General features: G+C 45.1%; 14 protein-coding genes and 1 non-coding gene across 28 annotated transcripts; 10 read left to right on the forward strand and 5 right to left on the reverse strand.

Moving 5' to 3' along the window:
• The first annotated feature begins 63 nt into the window (after positions 1–63).
• Positions 64–1,061, forward strand: Svip (small VCP interacting protein). Of its 2 annotated transcripts, none has more exons than NM_001300069.1 (3): positions 64–252; positions 311–481; positions 541–1,061. In NM_001300069.1, exons 1-3 carry the CDS (start codon positions 190–192, stop codon positions 553–555), a joined length of 249 nt encoding a protein of 82 aa, NP_001286998.1. In that variant the 5' UTR covers positions 64–189; the 3' UTR covers positions 556–1,061. The 2 variants fall into 2 exon arrangements, with proteins under 2 accessions (NP_001286998.1, NP_729471.1); NM_168327.3 differs by having other exon boundaries at positions 541–812.
• Positions 1,062–1,380: 319 nt separating this feature from the next.
• Positions 1,381–3,107, forward strand: Pdxk (Pyridoxal kinase). The gene is made up of 3 exons (NM_206309.3): positions 1,381–1,836; positions 1,908–2,007; positions 2,074–3,107. The coding sequence occupies exons 1-3, from the start codon at positions 1,735–1,737 to the stop codon at positions 2,784–2,786; spliced, it is 915 nt and encodes a 304-aa protein (NP_996031.1). The 5' UTR covers positions 1,381–1,734; the 3' UTR covers positions 2,787–3,107.
• Positions 3,108–3,172: 65 nt separating this feature from the next.
• On the forward strand, positions 3,173–3,799 carry CG34456 (uncharacterized protein). Its single transcript, NM_001104089.2, has one exon. It carries the CDS (start codon positions 3,231–3,233, stop codon positions 3,732–3,734), a length of 504 nt encoding a protein of 167 aa, NP_001097559.1. The 5' UTR covers positions 3,173–3,230; the 3' UTR covers positions 3,735–3,799.
• Klp67A (Kinesin-like protein at 67A) lies at positions 3,701–8,111 on the reverse strand. 3 transcript variants are annotated; one of them, NM_001300070.1, is made up of 5 exons: positions 7,550–8,111; positions 6,402–7,482; positions 4,438–5,257; positions 4,160–4,291; positions 3,701–4,099 (listed from the first exon to the last, which is right to left on the reverse strand). In NM_001300070.1, the coding sequence occupies exons 1-5, from the start codon at positions 7,852–7,854 to the stop codon at positions 3,993–3,995; spliced, it is 2,445 nt and encodes an 814-aa protein (NP_001286999.1). In that variant the 5' UTR covers positions 7,855–8,111; the 3' UTR covers positions 3,701–3,992. The 3 variants fall into 3 exon arrangements, with proteins under 3 accessions (NP_001286999.1, NP_523992.2, NP_001261624.1); NM_079268.3 differs by having other exon boundaries at positions 7,550–8,016; NM_001274695.1 differs by having other exon boundaries at positions 4,160–4,383; positions 7,550–8,016.
• On the forward strand, positions 5,415–6,305 carry mRRF1 (mitochondrial ribosome recycling factor 1). The gene has a single exon (NM_140045.3). It carries the CDS (start codon positions 5,482–5,484, stop codon positions 6,244–6,246), a length of 765 nt encoding a protein of 254 aa, NP_648302.2. The 5' UTR covers positions 5,415–5,481; the 3' UTR covers positions 6,247–6,305.
• A 330-nt stretch (positions 8,112–8,441) lies between the features above and the next one.
• Positions 8,442–11,365, forward strand: CG4452 (uncharacterized protein). Of its 2 annotated transcripts, NM_140046.4 has the most exons (6): positions 8,442–8,676; positions 9,014–9,078; positions 9,166–9,279; positions 9,633–9,726; positions 9,966–10,379; positions 10,611–11,358. In NM_140046.4, the coding sequence occupies exons 1-6, from the start codon at positions 8,590–8,592 to the stop codon at positions 11,007–11,009; spliced, it is 1,173 nt and encodes a 390-aa protein (NP_648303.1). In that variant the 5' UTR covers positions 8,442–8,589; the 3' UTR covers positions 11,010–11,358. The 2 variants fall into 2 exon arrangements, with proteins under 2 accessions (NP_648303.1, NP_001261625.1); NM_001274696.1 differs by lacking the exon at positions 9,633–9,726 and having other exon boundaries at positions 10,611–11,365.
• Fdx1 (Ferredoxin 1) lies at positions 11,260–12,303 on the reverse strand. 2 transcript variants are annotated; one of them, NM_001202146.1, is made up of 4 exons: positions 12,278–12,303; positions 11,969–12,105; positions 11,830–11,881; positions 11,260–11,767 (listed from the first exon to the last, which is right to left on the reverse strand). In NM_001202146.1, exons 2-4 carry the CDS (start codon positions 12,081–12,083, stop codon positions 11,416–11,418), a joined length of 519 nt encoding a protein of 172 aa, NP_001189075.1. In that variant the 5' UTR covers positions 12,084–12,105; positions 12,278–12,303; the 3' UTR covers positions 11,260–11,415. The 2 variants fall into 2 exon arrangements, with proteins under 2 accessions (NP_001189075.1, NP_523993.1); NM_079269.3 differs by lacking the exon at positions 12,278–12,303 and having other exon boundaries at positions 11,969–12,123.
• A 272-nt stretch (positions 12,304–12,575) lies between these two features.
• Positions 12,576–13,562, reverse strand: Hsp67Bc (Heat shock gene 67Bc). Its single transcript, NM_079270.3, has one exon. The coding sequence runs from the start codon at positions 13,380–13,382 to the stop codon at positions 12,783–12,785; it is 600 nt and encodes a 199-aa protein (NP_523994.1). The 5' UTR covers positions 13,383–13,562; the 3' UTR covers positions 12,576–12,782.
• Positions 13,563–13,786: 224 nt separating this feature from the next.
• Positions 13,787–16,029, forward strand: CG4456 (uncharacterized protein). Of its 4 annotated transcripts, NM_001202147.1 has the most exons (4): positions 13,787–13,904; positions 13,975–14,160; positions 14,227–14,386; positions 14,455–14,714. In NM_001202147.1, the coding sequence occupies exons 2-4, from the start codon at positions 14,040–14,042 to the stop codon at positions 14,507–14,509; spliced, it is 336 nt and encodes a 111-aa protein (NP_001189076.1). In that variant the 5' UTR covers positions 13,787–13,904; positions 13,975–14,039; the 3' UTR covers positions 14,510–14,714. The 4 variants fall into 4 exon arrangements, with proteins under 4 accessions (NP_001189076.1, NP_001189077.1, NP_001027116.1 ...); NM_001202148.2 differs by having other exon boundaries at positions 13,787–14,160; positions 14,455–14,556; NM_001031945.2 differs by lacking the exon at positions 13,787–13,904 and having other exon boundaries at positions 13,996–14,160; positions 14,455–16,029.
• On the forward strand, positions 13,996–16,029 carry Hsp22 (Heat shock protein 22). Of its 2 annotated transcripts, NM_001031944.2 has the most exons (3): positions 13,996–14,160; positions 14,227–14,386; positions 14,455–16,029. In NM_001031944.2, the coding sequence occupies exon 3, from the start codon at positions 15,316–15,318 to the stop codon at positions 15,838–15,840; it is 525 nt and encodes a 174-aa protein (NP_001027115.1). In that variant the 5' UTR covers positions 13,996–14,160; positions 14,227–14,386; positions 14,455–15,315; the 3' UTR covers positions 15,841–16,029. The 2 variants fall into 2 exon arrangements, with proteins under 2 accessions (NP_001027115.1, NP_001027114.1); NM_001031943.3 differs by lacking the exons at positions 13,996–14,160; positions 14,227–14,386 and having other exon boundaries at positions 15,062–16,029.
• A 465-nt stretch (positions 16,030–16,494) lies between these two features.
• On the forward strand, positions 16,495–17,358 carry CG4461 (uncharacterized protein). Its single transcript, NM_140047.2, has one exon. The coding sequence runs from the start codon at positions 16,549–16,551 to the stop codon at positions 17,149–17,151; it is 603 nt and encodes a 200-aa protein (NP_648304.1). The 5' UTR covers positions 16,495–16,548; the 3' UTR covers positions 17,152–17,358.
• Positions 17,359–17,482: 124 nt separating this feature from the next.
• Positions 17,483–18,492, reverse strand: Hsp26 (Heat shock protein 26). Of its 2 annotated transcripts, none has more exons than NM_001300071.1 (1): positions 17,483–18,492. In NM_001300071.1, the coding sequence occupies exon 1, from the start codon at positions 18,251–18,253 to the stop codon at positions 17,627–17,629; it is 627 nt and encodes a 208-aa protein (NP_001287000.1). In that variant the 5' UTR covers positions 18,254–18,492; the 3' UTR covers positions 17,483–17,626. The 2 variants fall into 2 exon arrangements, with proteins under 2 accessions (NP_001287000.1, NP_523997.1); NM_079273.3 differs by having other exon boundaries at positions 17,483–18,440.
• A 374-nt stretch (positions 18,493–18,866) lies between these two features.
• On the reverse strand, positions 18,867–20,599 carry Hsp67Ba (Heat shock gene 67Ba). The gene has a single exon (NM_079274.3). It carries the CDS (start codon positions 20,502–20,504, stop codon positions 19,167–19,169), a length of 1,338 nt encoding a protein of 445 aa, NP_523998.1. The 5' UTR covers positions 20,505–20,599; the 3' UTR covers positions 18,867–19,166.
• On the forward strand, positions 19,225–22,184 carry asRNA:CR43481 (antisense RNA:CR43481). 3 transcript variants are annotated; one of them, NR_124837.1, is made up of 3 exons: positions 19,225–20,147; positions 20,232–20,491; positions 20,551–22,184. The 3 variants fall into 3 exon arrangements; NR_124836.1 differs by having other exon boundaries at positions 19,225–20,491; NR_133194.1 differs by lacking the exons at positions 19,225–20,147; positions 20,232–20,491 and having other exon boundaries at positions 21,424–21,569; positions 21,633–22,184.
• Positions 22,185–22,946: 762 nt separating this feature from the next.
• On the forward strand, positions 22,947–23,830 carry Hsp23 (Heat shock protein 23). Of its 2 annotated transcripts, none has more exons than NM_001259765.2 (1): positions 22,947–23,830. In NM_001259765.2, exon 1 carries the CDS (start codon positions 23,063–23,065, stop codon positions 23,621–23,623), a length of 561 nt encoding a protein of 186 aa, NP_001246694.1. In that variant the 5' UTR covers positions 22,947–23,062; the 3' UTR covers positions 23,624–23,830. The 2 variants fall into 2 exon arrangements, with proteins under 2 accessions (NP_001246694.1, NP_523999.1); NM_079275.4 differs by having other exon boundaries at positions 22,947–23,795.
• Positions 23,831–24,686: the final 856 nt, after the last annotated feature.

A 24,686-nucleotide genomic window follows, 5' to 3' on the forward strand; every position in this document is an offset into this window, starting at 1 on the left:
CCAGCTGTTGCGTCCAACAGCTCAGAAATGTAGCATAACAGCACGCTGTTATCCAATCAGCTGTGACAGCAAAACAAAGCACAAAGGGAGTGCGAAAACCAAGCAAAATTCCAAAAGGAAGCCTTATTTTTCGAAAAAAAAAACTATAAACAAACCCATATTATAACTTATTCAATTCAATTTAACACCATGGGAGCCTGTCTGTCCTGCTGCGGCCAAAGCGCCGAGGAAACCAACCTGATGCCATCGCCTGTAAATTTCCTATAGTAAATCTTTAAAAACTTTGGTAAAATCATGGTGGATTTTCTAGGAGGAGCGCCGCCAGCAGCAGTTGGATGCGGCGGAAAAGCGTCGCCAGGAGAATGAACATCGGGGCATTAAGAATCCGGACAGCGTACGCCGACAGCAACAAAGAGCGGAGGAAATGCAACGCAGGGAGGAGGAGGCCGCCCGTCAGGGTCAAGGACAATCCAATCTTAGGGTGAATCTCCAAGAATCTCCTTTGCAAAATTCCCAGACTAATCAACACTTTGCTTTCAGTGGCAAACTAGCTAAAAGGAAGTGAACATCCATCCTGGTGTGGCTTATAAAGCACATCCAAATTTGTTCCCACATCTTTACTGACTTTTGTGCAAAGTTTTTGTACTACTCCGTATTTGTATTTGTATTGTATACACCTGTTTTTCCGATCTACATATTTCATGAATCTTCAGAAAAGAACATCTTGGATTCAACACCATACAAACTTTTAGCTGGCGACCAAAATGTACAACCAAAAATAAAATTTAAACCAAATTGTTATCAGTGATCGTAAAAATGCAAATGATAAGTTGAATACTTCATAGAAGGATTGGATCGACAAGGTCAAAATTAATATCAATATTACCTATTGGTTCACATTGTCATTCCAGTTTTAATAAATTAAGCATTGTGTTGTAAATGTCATTTAAATTATACATCTTTTATATATTATCTATTGGGAATTCACTGAAAAATTTGTCAGTTTCAATTGACTTTGACTACTGGCAATAAATATTTTTACAAATATAATATTAAAAAGGAACTTAAAGTAATATTGTAATGGCTTTATTATGGAAGTACAATGTTTCCGAAATGCAAAAGTAAGTACTTTTCTTCTAAATACCTATTTTAAAAATAAAATTTTTTTAATAATAAAGACGATTTATAGAAGAAATATATTGATTTGAATAAAGACCAGTTATATTTAGTTGTAGAATTGAAACATTTTCACATTTTTGATTTGAAAAGGAATCGATTTTTGGTGACGGCTTCAGATCCATTTTCTCTAGCTACGTCGATAGCATGAACAGATGATTATCCACATCTGGTGGTTGCCTGTATGGCCACCTGGTAACACTGCACCATGGGGGTGGTGATAAAAGGGGGTGTTGTAATGAATTTCATTGGGTTCCAAGGCCGGACAAACATGACTCGTTAATCGGAAAGACCTCCAATCTCTTATACATTGTTTACGCCAAATGCACTCACTATTCAATTCGGTAATCTCCGCCTAAAGGGGTTCCACTCATCGGTTATCAGCTAGCAGTTATCAGCCAGAGAAGCTAGCTATGAATTCCCGCTCCCTCGCTGATAACACGGTTATAAGCTATCTCCTCTGTGTGTGTGTGTGTGACTTGTAGACCCACCAGCTTCATTTGCTCATTGATCGGCGGTCACTCGACGCGGAAAGTTCCACGGAAAGAAGCAGCGAAAATGGCAGGTGCAACAAATGCGGACATCAAGCGGGTTCTATCCATCCAGAGCCATGTGGTCCACGGCTATGTGGGAAACAAGGTGGCCACCTATCCACTGCAGGTCTGCCATCTTGACCTTTAGCTCTCGCTAGTTTTCCCGCTCACTTTCTTTGATTTACTTTCTATTTATAGCTGCTGGGTTTCGATGTGGATCCACTGAACTCGGTCCAGTTCTCCAATCATACGGGCTACAAGACCTTTAAGGGTCCCGTCTCCAATGAAAAGGAATTAGGTAAGGTCCAAACACTATCACTATATATAATATATTACTTTCATTACTAAAAGAAAACACTTTCAGCCACCATTTTCGAGGGTCTGGAGGAGAACGAGCTGCTGCCATTGTACTCACACCTCTTGACCGGCTACATTGGAAATCCATTGTTCCTACGCCAGGTGGGCCACATTCTCAAGAAGCTGCGTCAGGCTAATCCTGGCCTGGTGTACGTCTGTGATCCGGTTATGGGTGACAATGGTCAGCTCTATGTGCCCAAGGAGCTCTTGCCCGTGTATCGGGACGAGATCATTCCACTAGCGGACATCATCACTCCCAATCAATTCGAAGTGGAGCTGCTCACGGAAAAGGAGGTACGCAGCGAGGCGGCTGTTTGGGAGGCAATGGAGTGGTTCCATCAGCGTGGCATCAAGACTGTGGTCATTTCCAGCAGTGATCTTGGCCAGCCTGGCGTTCTGCGTGCTTTCCTTAGCCAGCAGAATGGTCCCCGCCTGGCCATTGATATTCCGAAGCAGGGTGGCAAGGATTTGGTCTTCACTGGCACCGGCGATCTCTTCGCCTCCCTTTTCCTGGCCCACAGTCATGGCAGCAAGGATATAGCCAATGTTTTCGAGAAAACCATCGCCAGTTTGCAGGCGGTGATCAAGCGAACTGTGGCTTCGCTGCCCAACGGTGGAAACGGCCCAGTCAAAGCAGCCGAACGGGAACTAAAGCTGGTGCAGTCCAAGACGGAAATTGAACAGCCCCAGGTGCTCCTCAAAGCGCAGCGACTTAACTAGACCGCGGAAACTTGTTCAAACTAAAAAGGGAAACGATTATCTTTACAATATTTTCTATACATGTATGCTCGTTGTGCTTGTTCACGGACAATAACCTTTTGATACCTTAAGATCAGCATTTGTAGGCATTGTTATAACGATATATGATGATTAACAGAGTGACAAGTTAAGTACCATATATAATTGATAAAAGGCAGAGATCAAATATATACCTATATGCTCATTATTCGGACAAGCTTTGATACCTTTAAGTTGAATTTTTTATATGCATTATTATAACTATTAACTATACAAATAGAAATATATGACCATTGTAAAACTGAAGAGTGACAACTTGTTGACATCTAGCAAGATCCACACGATTCGCTTTTTGCCCTTGGGGCGAGCAACAAGTGGCTATATAAGATTGCAGCCGGCCAGTCGGGAAAAAACAAACCCGTAGATATGTGGCTGTCGCTTATCTTTATTGCCTGTCTAGCCGGCGCAAGCAGTGGCGACGAGAAGATCCCGGTGGAGCAGGGATTTGTGCCCCGCTACACTCCGGTGGCCGAGAGCAAGCGACAGGATCTGGATTTACCCGCTGACGTAGGCATCGAGCAGCAAAAGAGACCTGCTGCAGGCGATAAGAAACCCTGGCGACGAGTGCAGTACGGATACGATGGAGTGCCGACTGCTGCCTGGGCTGCTCCATCTCCACCAGCTGCCATACTGTCCATCCTGAATCCTCTGCTTGCACCGGGATTGCTTCTTTTGGGTGTGAATTTGGGAGCCCTGCTGTACATGCTGCTGGGACTCCTGGGCTTGGCTCCTTATCGCAGTGGCAGCGCCAGTCGGTTAGCCTCGCATCCGGAAACCAACTCCCAATTCTGGCCGTGCGATCAAAGCTTCTACCACCGAGACGACAGACACAATTTGGATGAGGGCAAGGAAACGGCTGTATATTTTTAGTTAGAGCGCGTAACGCAAAGCTTTCTTTCAATTTATCAAAACAAATATAAAAAAAGTACATAAATAAATTCAAGGTTAAGTAATGGGTCAAAAGAACGAAAAAACGAACGAGCTTAGGGTTTGGAGGAGTTAGTGTTCTATCTATATATATGGTTATAGCTATGGTTAATTTGAACATGAATCTGTCTCGGTCCTGGCGGAATAGTTGTTACTTCAAGGCAAACACAAGTTGAAACTAACTGAATGAGTTCATGTTTTCTACTTCTTCAGGCGGAACGAAGCAGCACGATTGAATTTGACCAAAGGCGGCTCCTTACTGGCCGATCCCAGCGGTTTTCTCGCAAGCGTCGAGGTGCCTGCAAGGGCTGTCAGTAAAGAATTGCATTAAAATCTCTGATTGAATAGGCACAGTTTGCCGAACTCACCTTTGGCCATTAGCGCTCGTGGACTCTTGCGCACATAGTTGGCGTTGTATTTTACGTTTTCCTTGGCCAGAGAAGCAGCCGCCAACGTTCTCTGAAGTCCTTGCGCCGTAAAGTGATTCGACTTGAGTAGAGCTGCAATTAAACACCAAAGTAATGAGCATAAAGTATTTCCGTCATGCATAAATGATTATGAGCCATGTCCACATATTAACAAAAAAATTTCGCTGCGATGAAATAGTTTATACATAATGCATAACATTTAGAAAGCAAAACCTTACCCTTCTTGATCTTTTCATTGCCACCGCGCACATTCTGATCGGATATCAGATCGCTGACCAGTCGCTGTTGGACGGTTCGCGGCTTGGTCACCGTCGCCGTGAGTGCCTTCCTTGCGCTACTGCTGCTAGAAGTACTGCTGCTAGAACTACTGCTGCAGGGACCCAGGACCTGCGTTTCGTTTAGATTTCGTGGCCTCTTAAACGTCCTGTGCAGCTCCTCGGAATCTGATTCGGTGTCCTGGCTATCAAAGTCCTCCATGCTCAAATGCAGATCGTCGTCGCTCTGAGCCGCTTGCCTTTGTCGCTTTTTGGCGCTGGCCGTGAGGCTGCATGTGGGCTCTTCTTCCTCCTGGGCGCTGCTGCGCAGAGCCACAGGCACCGCCAACGGATTCATCTCGGCCATTTTGGTATTGGCCTCGGAATCGGCGAACCGCATCTTTCGCAGCAACCTTTCGAAGACCGCCTCAATTTCCGGCGTCAGCTTTTGACCATCCTCGAGGCGATCGTACGTCTGGTTGAGCACTTCGCAGGCTGTTCGGAAGGACTTTCGCATCAGATCCAAGTTCTCAACCAGCTCCTGGTTAATTGCGTTCACGTGATTGTTAAAGATATTCTGCTTGGTCAGCTGCAGCTCGAGATCCTTGTACTTAACGTATACAATGAGTATCTGGTAGGCCTTTGATTTGTTAACCTCTCGCTTTAGACTTTCTAGATCCTGGTAGGCAATCTCCATTTTACTCAGCCAGCTGGGCAACTCCTCCTTGTACTTCTCCATCTGGCTGGTCAGTGTGCTCATGTAGTTCGCAAAGCGACGGAAGTCCTGAAAAGTTTATAAGAAAAGGGTATTTATGGTAATAATACATTTTAAAATTAAGTAATGAGTTTTTTTTTTTCAAATAAACCCGCCAACGTAAGCGTTACGTTACGTTAACATGCCTTACGTTTGAGGTTTGTTACGACGAATCGGAAAGAAACAGCTGATGCTGCCCAATTGAAAATCAGTTCCGCATTTAATCCAAACAAAATAGATTAAATTTAAATAAAATGCTGCGAAGTGCACTGCATTTAGCTGCCCTAGGAGTGCGCCAGACGCGAGTGTCGAGCTCCTCACCGAAATTACCTCTAATCCTGCAAAATAATCTAGAAAACACGAAATATCTACAAGTGGCGCGCGATTATGCAAAGGGCAAGGACAAAAAGAAGGAAAAAGGCGGCAAGGGAAAGCCGGGCAAGGTGGAAATCAATGAGCAGCAGCTGCGCGAGATCCTCAATTTCGATGGCCTGAATAGCCAGATGCAGAAGTCCGTGATGCAGATGAAGGAGGATTTTGTGAAGCACCTGTCGCTGCGATCCACCAGCGGTGCCATCGACACACTGCGCATCAAAGTCGATGGCCAGGAGCACGAGCTGCAGGAACTGGCCCAAATCTCTCGCAAGAATCCCAAGACCATCATAGTCAACATGATTGGCTTCCCGCAAACGATTCCCGATGTCCTCAAAGCCATCGAAAAGAGTGGCATGAACCTTAATCCCCAACAGGATGGCACTACACTGTTCATACCCATCCCAAAGGTCACCAAGGAGCACAGGGAAAATCTATCCAAGAATGCCAAAGCTCTGTTCGTCAAATATCGCGATGCCATACGAGGCGTTCAGAACGAACACATTCGCAAGCTGAAAAAACAACCGGAACTTGGCAAGGATGATGCCTTCGCCGCACAGGCTCAGGTCACTGCCATCGCGGATCGCTTCATCTCGGAGGCGGACAAGTTGCTGGCCAGCAAGCAGAAGGAGCTGCTGGGCGATTAGGCCTAAGACCAAGACTGATTCCGCTCCAAAAGCCTTAATAAATGTAAATGTTTAAACTTAAAAACTCTTGAGATGAACTTCCAGAAATAGAAAAACACTAGATGAGCACAAATTTGGACTCTTAGTACCATTTGAAATCGAAAAATCGAACTCACCTCCTGGCACACTCGCTGGTCGACACACATCAGCTTCCTGAACTCCTCCAGTTCTTTTTTCAGTGTCTGCCGGTAGTTGATGTTCTTGATCTTGCTACGCATACCAAGGACGTGCTCCTGAAGCTGCCGGGCGGCCGCATATACAGCGTCTATCTTGCTGTACCACGTCTTAAGCTCCAGCGGATCGAATCCACTATTGCCGGCGCGCTCCAACTGAGTGGCCTTGGCCTCCAGCGCCTTGTTGCGCTCTTTGAGTCGCTCGTTCTCGGCTACCACCTCGTCGATCTTCTTCACATAGAACTCGGTTGGCATCTTGGACTTGAGGACATTCTGTTTCAGAGTCGTGCGTATCTTCTTAGCTCGGCTAGCGTACTTAAGGGTGTTGTAGGTATCTTCATAGGTCAGTGAGCTCATCGAGACATTGGCCACCATCAATGTGCGACAATTTCCGCCCAACGAGTCCTTCAGGATGCGTGTCAGGTTCGAGTCGCGGTACGGGATGTGCTTTAAGCCGTCGGCTAGCTTGTTTATGCAATTTCCCAAAGCTAAGAGACTTTTGTTGATGCTGGCGCCTTCCTTGAATCGCACTCCAATGCCTTTCGTACTGGCCGCCCTCTCACTGCCCGCCAGATCGATCATGGATAGTTTGACCGTTCTTTTGGTGTCGGTCTTGCGCTCCGTGATCCTAATGTGCACCTGGAAGATGGCATGTGACCTGGAACTCTCTGCATTGGCATCTGTGGGGTGCTGAGTGCGATGAGAGTTGCCCAGCATCAGCATTCTTAGCAGCTCCTCGGCACTGTAGATGGGCGTGAGACAAAGACCACTGACCACCACGCCATTGTTGTCCTCGCGAAGTTTTAAAGGGCCCGATTTAGTTAGCAGATTCATCACATGTTCGTTGTACACCTCTAGATAGGATACCCCCACATCGAACTTGCGCACGTCGCTCTGCGCTTGGATCTTATCGAAGAGATCTTGCATGGTAAGATAGGTCAGACCCGGATGAGCCTCGCTGCCCAGCATTGTGAATGTTTTTCCGGCGCCAGTGGCTCCATATACAAATACCGAGCAGTTGTATCTGTGGGTGGTATGAGCGTGTAAGGATTCAAGTGGCTTTAGATAGCTAGCTATAAGGCATAGCTTACCCATTTAACACCGCGTCGACCAGCGGCGCCGTGCACTCCTCGAACAGATCCTGGTTGGAATTGTCTATATCGAATACCCTGTCGAATTCCATGGTCAACTTTTTGTTCATCCGCTTGGTGATGTCGCGGTACGGTTGCTTGGCGCCCTGAAAGAAGAACTCATCGTCCTCCTCGTCGGGATCGAACAGCAGTGCCGAACGATCCATGACCTTGATAATACTCCGCTGTTTTTGCTCCAATTCACGGACATTATACGGCCGTACGCGAACCGCCACTTTTATATTCGTATGCTGTTCCGAAGGCATTTTCGATAGAATGCTCCTTGCCCCTCACTGTGCTTTTGATTAGCCTAGAATATTTTGCTCTTGTTTGGTTTTCGTCCTTTTTGCTTGATCCAGTTTCGAAATCCTCGCACATATAATTTTCTCGTACAGCCTGAAGTGATCGTTGTTGTTTGAATCGGTGCTATCGGCGGTTGCGCTTTGTGGGCATCTTTATCCAATTTGCTATGCGCGCTTGTCCTTAAATTTTGAACTGTTTTCAAAGGGTTGCTTTGGCGGCTATCGATAGTATCGGCAGGGTTACATTTTAGTTTTATAATAAGAATTTTACAGGTATTTTGCTTATCCGAGCTTAGTTTTAAGCAAAAATATTATTGTTAAAAATTTAAAAAGTAAACAAGCTATTTTAACAAGCATTTTAACAAATAGTATTAATAATATGAAAATATATCGATATGTGTTGCAAATGTTCGTTCCCTTAGTATTCTCTCATATTCTCATTTGAAGTACGATAATTTCAATTAAACTGTATAAAATATCTGAAAAAGCGAACATATTTATTTAATTGCATCGCAGATATCGATATCACATCGCCGCTATCGATGGTGTGTCTGTCGCAGTGCCTATCGCTTACCCTGCCATCGCTAGCAAAAAGAACCATTTTATTTAAAGCAGCAGAAACAACAAGTTTTTTTTAAGAATCCAGCACAAAACAGAGAAAACTCGTCACGACAACAAAACCGCCGAACGCCAAACAGAATGAGTGGAAAAGTTTTATTCGCCTGCTCCAAGTGTTTCTCGCGCCATCTGTACGAGGAGCTCTCCTCCGGCCAGCAACTATGCAAGGTGAAAAGCGATCCAAAAACAACGAAAAAAAACCACCGACACTTCAAACAATGCAAAAAAAAAAAAGAGAAAAAAGTAGCAAGATGACGCCAAACAAATTGCAATATCAGCGCAAAGTGTGTGTACTTGTTTGATTTTTTGTCAGCGAGCAAAAATGACGCGGCGTTGGCAGAAAAATTTGCTGCGCAAAAAGGCAAAGGGAAAATAAATGCTAACGGCAAGAAGAAGCAGCCAAGCGTCGCGTCCAAAAATGATTTAAACAACAAACCAAATGCGCTTGAACTGTATAAGCCAATGATAAACAAACAGACGGATAACCTTGATTTTTATTTTTCAGGGCTGCCGCGGCTCTACCTCAGTTGGTAAATGTACTTACTGCCGTTCGGAGTTTCAACCCGCCACGTAAGTAAGCTATAGCTTATATCTAGCCCTATACTATATACGCAAATATATAATTTATATATATAAATGTGTATATACAATCCGCAGCAAATCACAGAGTGCCTGCAAGAAGTGCGAACATTATCTGGGGAAGTACGGCAAACCCAGTGCCTGCGAGTGCTGCAAGATTGTGGCCGCCTTCGGAGGATCCAAGTGCATGCGGTGAGTTTTGTTAATTCCATGTAATCTGTAAGCTGATCGGATAGATAGATGCTATGGCAGTTCTTTCCACCAAATCAAACGGCTGCGTAACTTGAATGCACAATGCAAAAGCTTCGATATTTGTTTACTCTGCGTAACGCGTGAAGAGAAACCCAAACCGATCCAAAAATCCAAATTGTGCCTTCAACGTACATACTGCTCTTCCCGATCTCTATCCCTCGGAACACCAAGCAAATGAACCAACCAACCAACCAACCGTCTCTTATGAACGCAAAACATTTCTCTTCTTCTCTTTTCTGCCCGCCAAACCAAAAACAATCAACCAAAATATACCCTATCGCCTTCGTATACAGATGCGCCAGCTACGAGGCAAAGTACGGACCGCCGGTGCAGTGCGATGAATGCAAGCTGCGATCAGCCTTTGACAGGCGCGACGAGAACAAAAAGGTCAGCGCACAGAACTGGAGGATTGCTCACAACGGAAGCAGCCCCTAATGTTAACAAAAAAAAACCCTAAGATTAAGCCAAACGATTGTAGAAACTTGAGCGGGATGAACTGTATCCGAGAATTATGTACTTGCGTTCATAAGAGACCGTGATAAGTCTAGGATTATTGCTACCTAACCTAAGCCTTTTGCTGTGACCTCTCATAAAATTTTGATCTATCTACCTTTTGTCGCCGACAGGTCAATGGCAAATTGCTTTGCTGGCTGTGTGCCTGCGCCTACAAGCGAGCTCTACTCAAGGCACAGCAGGAGGGCCGTATACCGATGTCCAAGAAGAGGCCACACGAGAAGACCTCGTCCTCGCACAGAGACAGCGCTGCGGCCAAGAAGCCATCGCGCAACGAGCTGGGCAAGAGCGGCAGCGGTGCCAATAATAGCGGCGTGAATGCCGTAAGCGGAGCTGGATTGGATCTACCTGATAAGATCTCACGCGGAAATGGTGGTAATGGGACCATTGCAGCGCCTGCTGCCATCACCGTGGACACCAATTCGTCTGATCATGTGGTTGCTATAACATACCTAAAGGAACGCATCGCCAGTCTGGAGAAGCGCCTGAATCAAAAAGACAAAGAGCTGCTCGAAAAAGACAAGCAGGTGGGTTTTATCAAGTTGGCAAAAACGAAATTTCAACCCTAAACGTGTGGGAAAAGAGTATAAGAAGCTGTGTCGAACTCGAGGTACCATGTGCCATTTTATGCACTTCAAAATCCCGTCTGCCGATGCTATGATTTCTTTTGTTTGTCGTTGTATTCCATCCTTGTTATAAATCTAAAAAAGTAATGCAAATCACAAAGGAACTTCTAATATCCAATTTTTTTCTCCCAGCTGACCGAACTGAAGGGCAAAAACTTCGAGAAGGAGAACGACATGCGCAACCGGCTGAAGGAAGTGGAGCGTCTGCACGACATGAAGGTGGACAACTTGAACCGCAAGATCGCCAGTGTGCTCAAGGAGCTGGCCGTGCTTAAGAAGAGCAGCAACAAAAAGACCGCTGCCATTAGCAAGGCAGAAAAGGAGATCATCAAACGTGAGAACTTATCGCCCAAGGAGGAAATTCTGGCGACAACGGGGCCGGAAAAACCGACCAAGGCCTCGTCGGAGCCCGCCGATCTGGACAAGGACGAAAAGAGTCGCGATCGAGACGAGGAACGCAGCGAGCAGGGGGATAGGGCTAGTGTGCGGTCACGATCCGCCTCCAGCAGCCCCACGCCCTCGTCCAACTGAGAGACGATGACTTCCAGCTGCAGGAGCGGCATGCCAGGATACACGATCCATAAACTCTGGCTGCCGCGCCCTTTTAGTTTTTCGCTATACAAATTTATATTTTTGTACTTCTGCTTTAATTGTAATATAGTTTTACAAGTTTGTTTCATATCACTCTTTTTATGTCGCTCATCCCTGCTACGCGAATCCTGTTCCAACTCCCTCCTTCCAAATGTAACCCAATCATCAGTTAGAAAATGTAATTCGAATTCAACTTAACGAATTCTTCTTTAGTTTAATTCACGATGGAACAACACAAAACCGAAGCATTGTTTACATCTTAAGAAATATACAAAGTTGGGAAAGAACCAAATGGTAATTCAACAGTCGTTATATATTATTAATAATGCGGGATATAACAATAATGTTAATGTGGCTTGGGCTTGTGCCCATCGACGTAGAAGTTCCTGGTGGCCTTGGGCAGCTCCAGTTCCATGCCCTCCATACTCTTGTCGAGGAGTATCTGACAGCCGAGCCGGGAGTTCTCGCGCAGAAATGGCGCCATATCCAGCAGGTCGTCCTCCTGCTCCTCGGCCTCTTTTAACTTCTGCAGGTAATCATGCTGGACGTACACGTGACAGGTGGTGCAGGCCAGCGAAGCCTCACAGGCGCCTTCCATCTCGATTCCATGGCGATGGGCCAAGTACAGAACATTGTCGCCCACTTTGCCCTGGACCTTGGTGCGCTTTCCATCCTTGTCCACATATGTGATGTTCACTCTGTGTTTGTAGAGTACGTCTTGGTTATATTGTGTACAATTAGCTTCTCTCTAGGGACTTACATTTCATCCGTGGACTTGGGATCCTGCCATTCGAACTCGCCATGCCGCCGCGCTGTAAAATCAACCGAATTTCATAATATCAGTGGGGGTTTTCGGCATAATATAGTGATGATTCTGTAGGTTTAAAGGCTCCACTTACGTATTGTGGTGTGCAGAGCATTGTGGGGTGTGTAGAACGCGGGCTTGGCAATCTGTTTACTGATTAATTTGCAGGAATTATGAACTGCAGAGCGGCGCAAAAGTAAACAAAACATTTTTTTGAGGTTACAGTGCCAGCTGGAGATGGGCAACATGCAATATGTCACGGGTTTTTATTATTCAGATTATAATCCCAAACAAAATAAATTAGTTTATAATGTACTCCATCTGCTAAATAACTTTAAAAATAATATATATACTTTGTGTAATTAAATGTTAGTTTCTTTTATTAAATTTATCGTTGACTTACCACTTGTTAAAAACTGTTACTTCGATAGATAGTTTTGGAAAGATGACTAAAAGCTATCGATAATTACACTTATGGCGGGCTTTCATTTCAAAGTTCAAAAGTTCACTCAATCGCACCTGGGAAAAGGCTAACCAAAGCTTTTTTAAGTAGGATTGACATCCGGGGACCTATTTTTAATATGCACAGCTTTTAATACCTGTCTAATCGAACAAAGGAAAGTTAATATTGTACCCAAAATTGGATTTCGTGCTTTTTGATATGAATTAAGCTCTTAAATATTAGTAAAAGTCTTTTGATTACTGAGACATTCATATTCCTTTATTAATACTGGATTTCGATTAGTCTTAAAATTTGATTGGACTGTTTAAAATGTAGCTAATAATAAATTAATAAATATAATACGATTTGTGCGATATTTTCTTGACTTTTTTTTTGGTGCAACGATAAACGAGAGTCTTGGGAAATCACTTGGCTGCTTAGGCTGCAATCTTTAGGAGGGGGCTCTTCACTTGGCTTCTGGCTCTGAAGCAGAAGCTGCCGGACCGGCCTCCTTATGACCGTTTCCATTCTGGAAGAGATCCGATGGACCCACATGCTTAATGGGTATGATGCGCTCCTTGAGCTCCTCCTTGGAAACTAATGGTGGAACCGTGATATTGAGAACTCCATCCTCCGACAAAGTGGAAACAATGGCATCCGAATCGAACTCCTTGGGCAGCGGATAGCGGCGAACAAAATGCCGGGATACATGTCCATGATCGTCCTCGCGCTCCTCGTGTTTTCCCTCGACCACAATGCACTCGTTGACCAGTTTGACGGTCAGTTCACCTGGCTGAAAGAGTCCCACATCCAGATGGACCTCGAAATTGCCCTGCTTATTTGAGGCTCCACCGCGGCTCAATGCAGCCAGCTCTCCGTTCCTTTTATTGGCCACCAGGTGATGGGCATGTGCACCCATCCGGGCAATCAGACCCAGGGTGTGCAAATCAAGATCATGATGCTGCCGCGAATGCAATCGCCTGTACATGCGATTCGGGAACATATCGTGGCCGTAGTACATGGAGTCCGGGGAGTCCAAATTCAAGACAAAGGGAATATCTGGCATTTTACTTTTCTTTGCTTAACTTCTTTGTGTATCTGGCGGAAGGAGGTTCGTTGAACCGACGACCTGTTTTCCTTTCAAAAAGTATCCAAGGGGTTGATTTGCCAGCGGGTGGTGGAATCCACAATCTCAGCTGCAGTTTGGCGCACAATTCACCTTGACTTTTCCGACTCGAATGTGGAGTTTAACGGTTTGTCTGCGCCCTTTTATAGAGACGGAAGAGCTTTGCCCATTGCCACAGAGCTTTTCTGGAGCAGCAACTCGTTGTTTCGTTGATTCTAGGGAGACAACTGGGAACCTTCTGGGGGCCAAGCTTTCGTAGACTGTAAACTGTTATATGTGATCCGCCATAAGGTATGTATGTATGTATAAAATGAGTGCAGATAGCAAGCTCTGTATTGGAGATCATACCATAAGATTTTAATTTCAAATTCAAAGTGAAATCGGATACAGATGAGAGGCGCAATCTCCAGTGTCAGCTGGACAAACAAGACGACACCACGATAATCAAAATGCGATAAGCAAGTACGCACATACATATGTACATACCCGAATCTTTAATCTTGAACCTCATAAATGGATCATCTGCGCCCAGCTGGCAAGTCAGTTGTTATTCAGCTGGCGAACCGGTTGAAATTCGTGCTCCGCCCCATAACTACAATGGCCACGTACGAACAGGTTAAGGATGTGCCCAACCATCCGGATGTGTATCTTATCGACGTTCGACGGAAGGAAGAGCTCCAGCAGACGGGCTTCATTCCAGCCAGCATCAATATACCCTGTAATAAACTACTTTCCCTAGTATTTGCTTTATTACTATGTGTTTTATTACTATTTATTTACTTAGTGGATGAACTGGACAAGGCTCTAAATCTGGATGGATCTGCTTTTAAAAACAAGTACGGAAGATCGAAGCCGGAGAAGCAGTCGCCAATCATATTCACCTGCCGGTCGGGAAATCGAGTCTTGGAAGCAGAGAAAATTGCCAAAAGTCAGGGATACAGCAAGTGAGTTTTAAAATTGTATTATAGTTGCAATAGTTTATATCGGATACATATATGTATGCTCATTTTAGTGTGGTGATCTACAAAGGCTCCTGGAATGAATGGGCTCAAAAGGAGGGACTTTGACGATAAACGTCGCTATATTTCTGAATAAATGAAGATTAATATTAATTAATTAATTAATTATTAATAGCTAAAAAAAACAGAAAACTTTAATTATTTGTTAATATTAAGCTGTATTTTTCATATATCTCAAGTTCTTGACTACACCCATGGCAAGCTTATCAATACACACACGTATACACTCGCACTCAGAAAGCTGTGCACTCCCACAAAACTTTCTCTCTCCCACTCTCTAATGGAGCTCTCTCAATCTGTCTCTCTGCGTATGGAAACTGACCTTCCCCAAGGCGCAACAGCGAGAGAGAACTTCGCTAAATGCTAAAATAAAAGGTAAATAAAGTAATATTTGGACACCCAGAGAGCCCCAGAAACTTCCACGGAGTTCGCTAAAGAACAGTGAACAACCCCTAACTAAATGCCATTGCCCGATTTCAGGCAAAGTGGAAAATTGCATCAGCAAAGGGCGAAGAAAATTCGAGAGAGTGCCGGTATTTTCTAGATTATATGGATTTCCTCTCTGCCAAGAGTATAAATAGCCACCGGTTGGACACTGCGCTCTCAGTTCAAAAAAACCAAACCAACTGCTAACAACTCGAAGAAAGTCAACTAAATTAAAATTTCGCCAGCTAAATAGAAATTTCATAGGATTGAAACTTCAGACAACAAGATTATCTTCGAAACATAGAGGAAAAATTTAAAAAAAAGCCAAGAAGTATTTCAAAGACAACAATTGGACGGAATTTCATCAAATTATTCGAATTTGCATAAGAAGCTTTTGTTGGAAAAACCAAGTTACCTTATTAACTACAATGCGTTCCTTACCGATGTTTTGGCGCATGGCCGAGGAGATGGCACGGATGCCACGCCTCTCCTCGCCCTTTCACGCCTTCTTCCACGAGCCGCCCGTTTGGAGTGTGGCGCTACCGAGGAACTGGCAGCAGATTGCCCGCTGGCAGGAGCAGGAGTTCGCTCCGCCGGCCACCGTCAACAAGGATGGCTACAAACTCACCCTGGACGTCAAGGACTACAGCGAGCTAAAGGTCAAGGTGCTGGACGAGAGCGTTGTCCTGGTGGAGGGAAAATCAGAGCAGCAGGAGGCCGAACAAGGTGGCTATAGCTCCAGGCACTTCCTCCGCCGCTTCGTCCTGCCGGAAGGATACGAGGCGGACAAGGTGACCTCAACGCTGAGCAGCGACGGCGTCCTGACCATCAGTGTGCCCAATCCTCCAGGCGTGCAGGAGACACTCAAGGAGCGTGAGGTGACCATCGAGCAGACTGGCGAGCCGGCAAAGAAGTCCGCCGAGGAGCCAAATGACAAAGCCGCCAGTCAGTAGAAATAAGTTAAGATTATACTAAAACCGATAAAATGCTAGTGAACTCCTATGTTTAGATATTCCAAAACCTATCAAATTTAAGTTCTTGTTAAATTAACAAGTTAATTTTAAAACAATTGTGATTCGGTAGCCCGCAAGCCCAATATTTTTATGTAGAAGAAAATAAATATTCGAAAAGACTATATGATCAAAATATTTCTTTCACTGGGAACACATTTGATATGGATAGTATTATAGATTATTATATATAATTTATATGTATCTGTCAAGTCATGAAAATGGATCCATTCGAAGATCTAATGATTGCCTTAGATGGAGATACAATTTAAAAGCCCCAAAAATACTTTCCATTTTGTTTGCATTCGTCTGACACCTTGGTCATGTAGCATCTTTTTCCGCTTCCTTCGATGATTCTAGTGACGTAGCCACTTGACGCGGGTCCAACTGGCCGTTTATATTGTCGTGTGCACCTCGTTGGCCTCGCCTTCACCGCTGCACTTGGCCGATCCGATCCGATTCGTTTCGATCCCATCCGATGCGCCTCGTCCGGATGACTCATCTATCGTCTCCGCCATCATCCGCCATCCGCAATCCGCATCCGGCGAGGCCAGTCGGCCATCTATAAAAGAACTGACGGCGGCGGCGACAAATTTTATAAGATTTTCGGACTCGTACATAAGCGAATCGCTGCCCTAATCCCGGCGAGAAATGTCTCTGGTGCCTACCACATATCGCGATTTGTCGCGCGAATTTGATCGACTCCGTCCGCTCTACCATCCGCCGTATGATTTCCAGCTATATCCGTATCTGTGGGACGATTCGCGTCTCTGGTGGCCATCGCCTCACACCAGCAGAAGTGACCTACTCCGACCTCTGGATGAGCTGGTGTCGCGTCGAGTGCGCAACCAGTTGATCCAATCGACGCCGTATGAGTGGGCGCATCCAATGAGGTGGGACAACTACTATTCCGGTGAGCGTGTCCATGTGGATGAGAAGGGATTTCGGATTGACATCGATGTGCGACAATTTCATCCCCACGACATTGTGGTCAAAACCAATGACGACTATGTCATCGTCCAGGGAAATCACAATCGTCGCGACGAGGGTTCCAATGGCCTGGTGGAGCGGCACTTTGTGAGGAAGTACCTTCTGCCCCGCGGATACAATGCCAATGAGGTAATCTCGGACATATCCAGCGATGGCATCCTCACCATCAAGGCTCCACCACCGCCGCCAGCCAAGTACTACACGCCCGGAGAGAGATTGGTCCGCGTTCATGAAACCGGAAAGCTGGCCCTGCCCTGGAAATAGTGGACCATGTGTCAAAAATCAGGAAGGCAAACAGTGAATGTGTTTTTACCAAACCCAAATCCCAACCATCGAATGCGCCTAACTCAAGGTGAACTATTTTCGGACACCAAGCAATTGCAGCCGAACATTTAAATTGGATTCAAACATAAATAAAATACAAATTGTACCCGTAGTTGATATAATAAATGCGCAATAAATATTTGGTAGAAACACTGGTGTTTACGAATGGGTCTTCACCTCGTCGCGCCCAATTCAAATCTTCAAATCGATATTTCCAAATATTTGCCTCTTTCAAAAACCAACTTTCATATACAAAAGTCACAACAATTTTAATTTTCCACACCAGGTGAACAAAAGGATTTATTAAATTAATATGAGTATTCTAGTCTTTAGCTCATTACAAATACAATGCAATAAATTAGGAACAATTAAGTAGGGGAATGATGATGGATGATGTTGGATGATGATGGCTCCTTTACTTGTCCTTGCCGTTGGGTGCTCCGTTCTCCTTGCCCTTCACCTCGCTTTCATTTGCCTTAACGTTGAGGTGAGCGGGTCCCACTTGCTGAATTTGAATGATGCGCTCCTTGGACTTGTCCTCGACGGCCTGCGGCTTGGGAATACTGACGGTGAGCACGCCATCCGACGACAGCTGCGAGACCACTTGCTCCGCCTTGTAGCCATCGGGAACCTTGTAGCGGCGCACAAAGTGGCGCATGATGTGACCATGGTCGTCCTGGCGTTCCTCATGCTTGCCCTCGACCAAGATGGAGTCGTCCACCACCTTCACGTTGAGCTCACTGGGCTTGAACTGGGCGACGTCCATGCACACCTGGAATCCATCCTTGCCCACATGGGCGGTTGCCGGCCAGTGAATGTCGTTGCGGTTGGCCATCTCGCGCCGCAAAGCCAAAACCTGGCCGGCGGGCGACGATGGGCATATCGGCGATGCGCAAGGGCATCCGTTGATGGAACGGCGCTGCTGAGTGCCAAGGGGCAGCACGTAGCGGGAATGCGGATGCAATCCCAGTCCAAGCTCGTAGATGGGGCTGCGGGGCTCCTGGAGTTCATCCACAAGCGAAAGCAGAGTAGATAGCGACATTTTTACGTTTCCTTTAGGTTATGTTCCTTTTGCGAGATTGAAATATTTTTTCTTTGGTTAAGTTGAATGAACTTGTTTGACTTGTAAGCAAAGGTTTTTAATCCTTTTTTTTCTCGTTTGAAGTTTTGCTTTTGCGCAAAGTTGCTTTGAGTTGTTCACTGCTCGATTTTTGAATTCGATCTGTGCTCTGTTCGTCAAGCGACGCTGCTTTTATACCCGCTGGAGCTTTTCTAGAAGAGTCCGGAAAGTGACAGAAAAAGGAAAGAGTAGAGAGAGAGAAGAGAAGAGAGAGAACGTGCACAGAGAGAAAAAATTATGAATATAGCTTTGTATCGTTTGATAAACGAGGGATCAAATTAGAAATTTCTTTTATAAAAGTCTAAATTGAATGCTGCTCTAAAAACAAAAAATAAAACTAACTAACCTTTCCCAATAAATGCCATGAGTTTCGAGAAATTTTAAATGTAGTTGTTGTCGTACGCGCAAAAGCAGAGCTAGTGCGCCTGTATGAGTGAGAGAGCCGAAGTTTCTAGAGAGTTGTTGCAATTTTCTAGAAAGAGCGCAAAAGAAACAGCCGGCTAACGGCAAACAAAACAAAACGTCAGTTTTTTTTATTCTGGTTTTCCTCTTTATTAAGTACATTATTTCGTGTTTCTGTCTTTAAGTTTTACTGGAATACTTGTAGTTGTTGTCACATATGTTTTTTAGAAAATCATACATACATATAACGCCAGCAATCTCCCACTATTAGTAATTGAGTGCTTTTCCCGTCAGCTTTCTCGCTTCTTTTTTTTTGTGTGAAATGCAAGAAAAGAAAACACAAGAAACACGTATGGAATAAAACGCACGCCTACCCGTGCAGATTATTATTTGTTCTTAATTACTATTTATGTTCTTTCTTTTAGTTCAGTCTTCACTTGGCCAGTTCCTCGGTTTTGGCTGCAGTGGCTCCATTTTCGCCTTGGTTTTTGGCCAGTAGAATGGCCGCATCTACGGCTGCCAGTTCCTCGCCGCCCTTCTCCTCCACTTTCTCTACTTTATCAACCTTCTCCGCCTGCTCCTCTTTGCTGTCTTCCGTGGAGATTTCCGGTTTCTTGGCCAGCGGCATTTCCACATCCTCGGCTGCTGCGACTGCTCCATTGCCGTTATTCGAGGCAACGGGCACTTCGTTGGCATTTGCATCCTCTGCCTTTTGCTCCTCTTCGATGCTTATAACGGGATTGGGTGTGGGTTCATCCACATTGGCAGTCTCTTCGTTTTTGGCCAACGCCACTTCCATGGACTCTGATTCTGGTTCTGCAACGCCATTGTTGGCACTGGAAGTGGTTCCTGCGGTGGAAGGGGCTTCCACTGCAACAGCAGCGGCAGCAGCAGCCTCATTGGAAATGGGGGGCGAAACAGCCGGCATTTCCATCTCTGTCTCTTCCTGACCGTTGCCGTTGCTCTCGGCGAGAGTGAGCGAGAGCGAAGGAGTGGGTGTGGGTGCAGTCGGATTTAAAGTGGAAGTGGTGGCACTAGCTGCCGCCTGCTGCTCTACCTCTGACGGCTTTGGCGGCTGCGCATCCTTATCCTTCTGCTGCTGCGATATCTGCTGGATGTCTACGATGCGCTCCTGTCGTTCCAGGCTGCCTTTGACGACTGGAAGTGGTGGCGGCGCCTTCACCGTCAGAATGCCGTCCGAGGAGAGGGTCGAGTGCACCTCGTTGGGATCATAGCCCTTGGGCAGGATGTACTTGCGGATGAAGTGGCGCGAGATCACCCCGTGGCCATCCTCCTTCTCGTCGTGCTGACCCTCGACCACGATGCAGTTATCGATGGTCTTGACGGTCAGTTCGTTGGCGGCGAACTGCTTCACATTCATGCTCACCTGGAAGCCGTTCCTATTCACCACGGAGTAGGCGGATTTGCTGGCCGCCGGTTGGCCACTGGTGCTGCCGCTTGCCCCGGACGTGCCCTTATCGCCCAATTCCTTTTCCAGCTCCACCAGCGACTTATTGCAGCAAGCAGTCTTGGCTCCGGCCACACGATTGTACGGATGATGGCGATGCTGCGATGCCGCCGACTGACCCTTGATGGGCACCCACATCATTGCATTCCCACGCCCCAACCCACGACTCAGCTGTGGCAACTGTGAGGTGGCCTCCAGTGGATACAACCCGAATCCGGCCGAATCATCTATATCCATTGCCAGGCTGCGATTGAAATCGTGCAGCTCCTCGGCCAAATCTAGTATGAACGGTATCAGCGACATTTTCACTTTCTTCCTATCTGGCTAAGATATATCTTTTATTTTTTAGGTCTTGCGGGGATTGGTGTCGTCTGGGAACCGGCGGCGATCCGTTCTGGCCTCCAACTGGACTGCGTTTGAGCCCTTATGGCTGAATGTCGACGCTTTTAAGCGGCTGTGCAGCGCTGAATGGAAAACCTGGTCACTTCCAGTCGGCTTCCATGCCAGCTCCCAGGCGAAAAACTATGCAACTCCTCCAGAGAACTCACCAAGGGGAAGGGCTACCCATTAAAACAGTCAGTCAAGCCATGTACTATGCCATTTTCTGCTATATACACCGAAATAAGAGATACTTTTCCTCTACCGCAGATAGCCAGAGAACAAAGAAAGTACTCGTACTCGTAGTCGGCAAGAAACCAGACAAACCAAACTGCAACGTTGCAAAACCAAATAAAAAAGATACGTAAAAGAGGCAAACCGGCTTGAAATCGAAGCATATATGCACGAATATCCCCCCCAAGAGATGCCATCTTCCTTGTACCGGCGATATACATATATGTACTCATATATACAAATATCCATATAGACGGGGTATATGTAAAGTGGTCGTGTTGCAGCTGAATTCCCACTGCCGGCATTGAGCGAACAGCTGAGAGTCTGAGTCTCGTGCCGGTTGCCGATGCGGATTCGAGTCGCCGGCGATAAACAACTACAACAACAGCTGGCTGGCTGGCTGGCTGGCAGGGCCGCCTGGAAGCTACAAATCCGCTGTTGCCAGAGCTGGAGGATTGGCAAGCCGGCGTCGCGTAAACATGCGCAGTGACAGCGTCTGGGGCAACCCATACATATGGTATCTCCATATACATTTGTATCTACATACATACATACATACCCTGCCACACAGATGATGATGATATTGCTGGATTCGTATGTGGTTACATAGCCAAGTGCAAGCGATGGCAACCGGTTGAAAAGCTCCAAAATGCAAAAAACAACAACAACACCAACAACATCCAGACGGGGGCCAGACAGTGGAGACTTTGCTAAAAATTTACTGGGGCCCCGAACTCAGCTGCGGGATACAATTCTGTATGGCCATATATTATATTATATAGTATGTTTGTATTGATATGGTGTATCTGCCAGCTGCAGTCGGAAAAGAGCAAAAACCTTCAGAGATTGCTGCGTACGAGATGCCCCCTTGTACATACGATACATTCCCCATGTACATACACACTGGGTACTTGCTCCCATTTACCTAACCAAGGGGAAGAAATCCGCCGGACGAGCATGCTCGCACATTATGTGGCCACCTTTTTGAATAGACAACTTCCACTGCGTTGGCGTTGGATTGTCCAAGCCCTGGGCACCAAGAGTACTCTACTTCAGTGGAGGAGGAGTGGTGACAAGAAAATGGGGCCATAAATAAAAACTCGAATTATATAACAACCAGAGATTGAGTTCTATAGCAATGCCCATGTATTATATGGTTATTCAATCGCTACTGTAACAACAAATTGTAAACAAATTGTCATTTGATTTGGTTATTACGAAGTAATTCTGAATTCTAAACAATGTGTATATAAGCTGAATATTTATCAAGTTGTACCAAGCAAATGTGCAGCTAAATCTTACATACATACATATGTATTTGTCTTAAGAAATTGGTCAAATATAATAAAAGGTTACAGCCTCGTTTTCAATAAACCAAATATTGACTATTAGAATTTATTAAATGTTTTTAATGTTTTTTGGTTTATGTTTTCATCTATCGACCTTTGAAATTCAAAATAGTTGCATTACATTTTATTCAAATAATTTTTACATCCTTCGAATCCTTTATTGTATGAATGTACATATGTTCCAAATCGTATCATTTTTACATTTTCTTACTGATTGGAGTAATAATACGCTTACATCCCATGGGTTATTACCTACCCGGCATTAACCACTTATGTATTTTAATTAGATTTCCCCACTACAGAGCCCCATTCTTGGATATTAATTAAAGTTAATAGCTTAAATGCCAGGCCATAAAAAGAAGAACTGTTCTGCAGTCTCGAAGTTTCGCGAATTTACTCCATCCTTCGTGGAATATACTCCAACCTTCCTATCTGCTATGTATGTACATACATACGTGCTTACATACGTACATCTATACATACACATAATATTTGCCGGTGCTGATGCGACTTATCACTCCACCAGGCCTTTTCATTCCCACTCCCCTAGGAGATTGCTCATTTTCCATAGCGATACTCTCACTTTCAATGGCAGATAATGCGTAATTGCGGCAAATTCGAGAACTCTGCGATATTTTCAGCCCGAGAAGTTTCGTGTCCCTTCTCGATGTCGATGTTTGTGCCCCCTAGCACACAGACACGACGCGCACACACACAGCGCCGACGGGCGCACGCACACTACGATAGCGAGCGGTTGTATAAATAACCGGCACTTTCGTGCAACCGGCGTCAGTTGAATTCAAAAAGCCAAAGCGATAACAGCTAAAGCGAAAGTAACCTATCAACAAAAGAAGTTTATTCTTTGAAGGAGAATCATCTTGAAGCAATTAAAAAACAAAAATGGCAAATATTCCATTGTTGTTGAGCCTTGCCGACGATTTGGGCCGAATGTCGATGGTGCCCTTCTATGAGCCCTACTACTGCCAGCGCCAGAGGAATCCCTACTTGGCCCTGGTTGGACCGATGGAGCAGCAGCTGCGCCAGCTGGAGAAACAGGTGGGCGCCTCGTCGGGATCGTCGGGAGCCGTGTCGAAAATCGGAAAGGATGGCTTCCAGGTCTGCATGGATGTGTCGCACTTCAAGCCCAGCGAACTGGTGGTCAAAGTGCAGGACAACTCCGTCCTGGTGGAGGGCAACCATGAGGAGCGCGAAGATGACCATGGCTTCATCACTCGTCACTTTGTCCGCCGCTATGCTCTGCCACCCGGTTATGAGGCTGATAAGGTGGCCTCCACCTTGTCCTCCGATGGTGTCCTGACCATCAAGGTGCCCAAGCCACCGGCAATCGAGGATAAGGGCAACGAGCGCATCGTTCAGATCCAGCAGGTGGGACCCGCCCATCTCAATGTGAAGGAGAATCCCAAGGAGGCGGTGGAGCAGGACAATGGCAACGATAAGTAGAGGACTCGTTCCGAGAGATGCCCTGCATTATTTAACCATTATCAAAGTCATACATCTGTTTTATAAGCTGTAGTTATCCAAGGACACTTCACTCATACACAATAGCCATTAAGGGTGTCCTGCTTTAATCTTAGTTTGGAATATGTATTACTAAATTGGCGAAATTAATATTACCCATAAAAATAAATAACAAGTACACTTACTTATAATTGTGTTTGGTCTGTTTTTCTGGTTGGTTATGGGTTACTATTACTATTACTTTGGGAATTGTTTGGCTAGCTTGGCCCTTTTTCCTGTGATCCCGGTTTCTAGAATTTACTTTCTGCATTGTATATTGCATTGTTGTGTCACGTAAAATGGCATTTTTATTTAATTGTTGTTTGTGTACATAACTGACTTTTTACATTACTTCGGTAAAGAGACTTGAAGCTATGAATGTAAGGAACTTCAGTCAAGGTTAAATCCTTATGTAAAGCATGCATAAGTACATCATGTACATACATACGTACATAAGAATATACATCCCTTTTCACTCTCTTCTTTTTAATGAATTTCTGTCATCTCTACAAGAGATGTACGTTATGTACGTCCTTATAGCACGTACCTATGTACATGTATAAATTGAACTTCATTTTTGTATGTTACCGCAAATAATTACGTGCATGCACACATACACATACATATGTATGTATGCATGTAGTTTTGAAAATAATTATGTATTTTGGTTAACTGGTGAACCAAGAATAAAAAGATTCTATATACACATATACATATATATAGAAATGTATGCATATGTACATATAATAATCGAAACACTTGCAACAGACTGGCAATGATTTGCAAAATTTTCAATTGCCCCGTTTCCCACTTCGCGAAGCAGTGGCGAAAGCAACTGCAAAAATGTTTGCAACAAACAAAAGAACGGCAAACATGAGGAGCAGAACGAAGCGAGACAAGGGTTCAATGCACTTGTCCAATGAAAATACAAGCTCTGTTGCACTCTGAAAAGACAGCTTTTAAAAGAGCGATAAGAGAAGAAAATGCTTTAAATAAATACATATAT

The sequence above is a fragment of the Drosophila melanogaster genome, chromosome 3L (genome assembly GCF_000001215.4).
Source record: "Drosophila melanogaster chromosome 3L".
Taxonomy (NCBI): domain Eukaryota; kingdom Metazoa; phylum Arthropoda; class Insecta; order Diptera; family Drosophilidae; genus Drosophila; species Drosophila melanogaster.